Source organism: Acanthisitta chloris, unplaced genomic scaffold (assembly GCF_000695815.1).
Source record: "Acanthisitta chloris isolate BGI_N310 unplaced genomic scaffold, ASM69581v1 scaffold10787, whole genome shotgun sequence".
Lineage (NCBI taxonomy): Eukaryota > Metazoa > Chordata > Aves > Passeriformes > Acanthisittidae > Acanthisitta > Acanthisitta chloris.
This window is the reverse complement of record NW_008683210.1, coordinates 22,716-23,054: the sequence shown is the minus strand read 5'-3', so window position 1 is coordinate 23,054 and position 339 is coordinate 22,716. Positions and strand designations below refer to the sequence as shown.

The window sequence follows — 339 nt, the reverse complement described above, 5'->3', positions numbered from 1 at the left end:
CCTTGACACTGCCATAGGTCAGCAGCTCATCATCCAGCATGGGCACGGACTGGCTGCGGGACATGCTCAGCATGCCGTGCTCCGGGCCCAGCAGCTTGTCCACCCTCTCGTGGGTCCCTACAGTATCGGTACCGGATGCATAGTTTTCTAGGGGTATGTTGTACACTTTGTAGGTGCCAATGTCTATCTCATCGATACTCTGTGACTTCTTAAACTTGTTTGTTTTCAAGTCCCTCATCATCGGAGAAAGCCGTTCCGTGCTCTTGCTGATGGAGATGACGTTTTTGGGGGGATCCGGGCGACAGTGGATATGGGAAAAGACATTTGTGAGACTTCGGT

The 339-nt window shown here is 52.2% G+C and overlaps 1 protein-coding gene across 1 annotated transcript in view; it reads right to left on the bottom strand.

Moving 5' to 3' along the window:
• LOC103806160 (leucine-rich repeat-containing protein 7-like) overlaps positions 1-339 on the bottom strand; it is a gene marked incomplete at both ends in the record, with an annotated part of 15,519 nt that overhangs the window by 219 nt on the left and 14,961 nt on the right. Inside the window, 2 exon segments of the mRNA XM_009078839.1 lie at position 1; positions 3-332. The exon segment at position 1 is cut by the window's left edge and continues 219 nt beyond it. Of these exon segments, the coding sequence (XP_009077087.1) occupies position 1; positions 3-332 (331 nt within the window).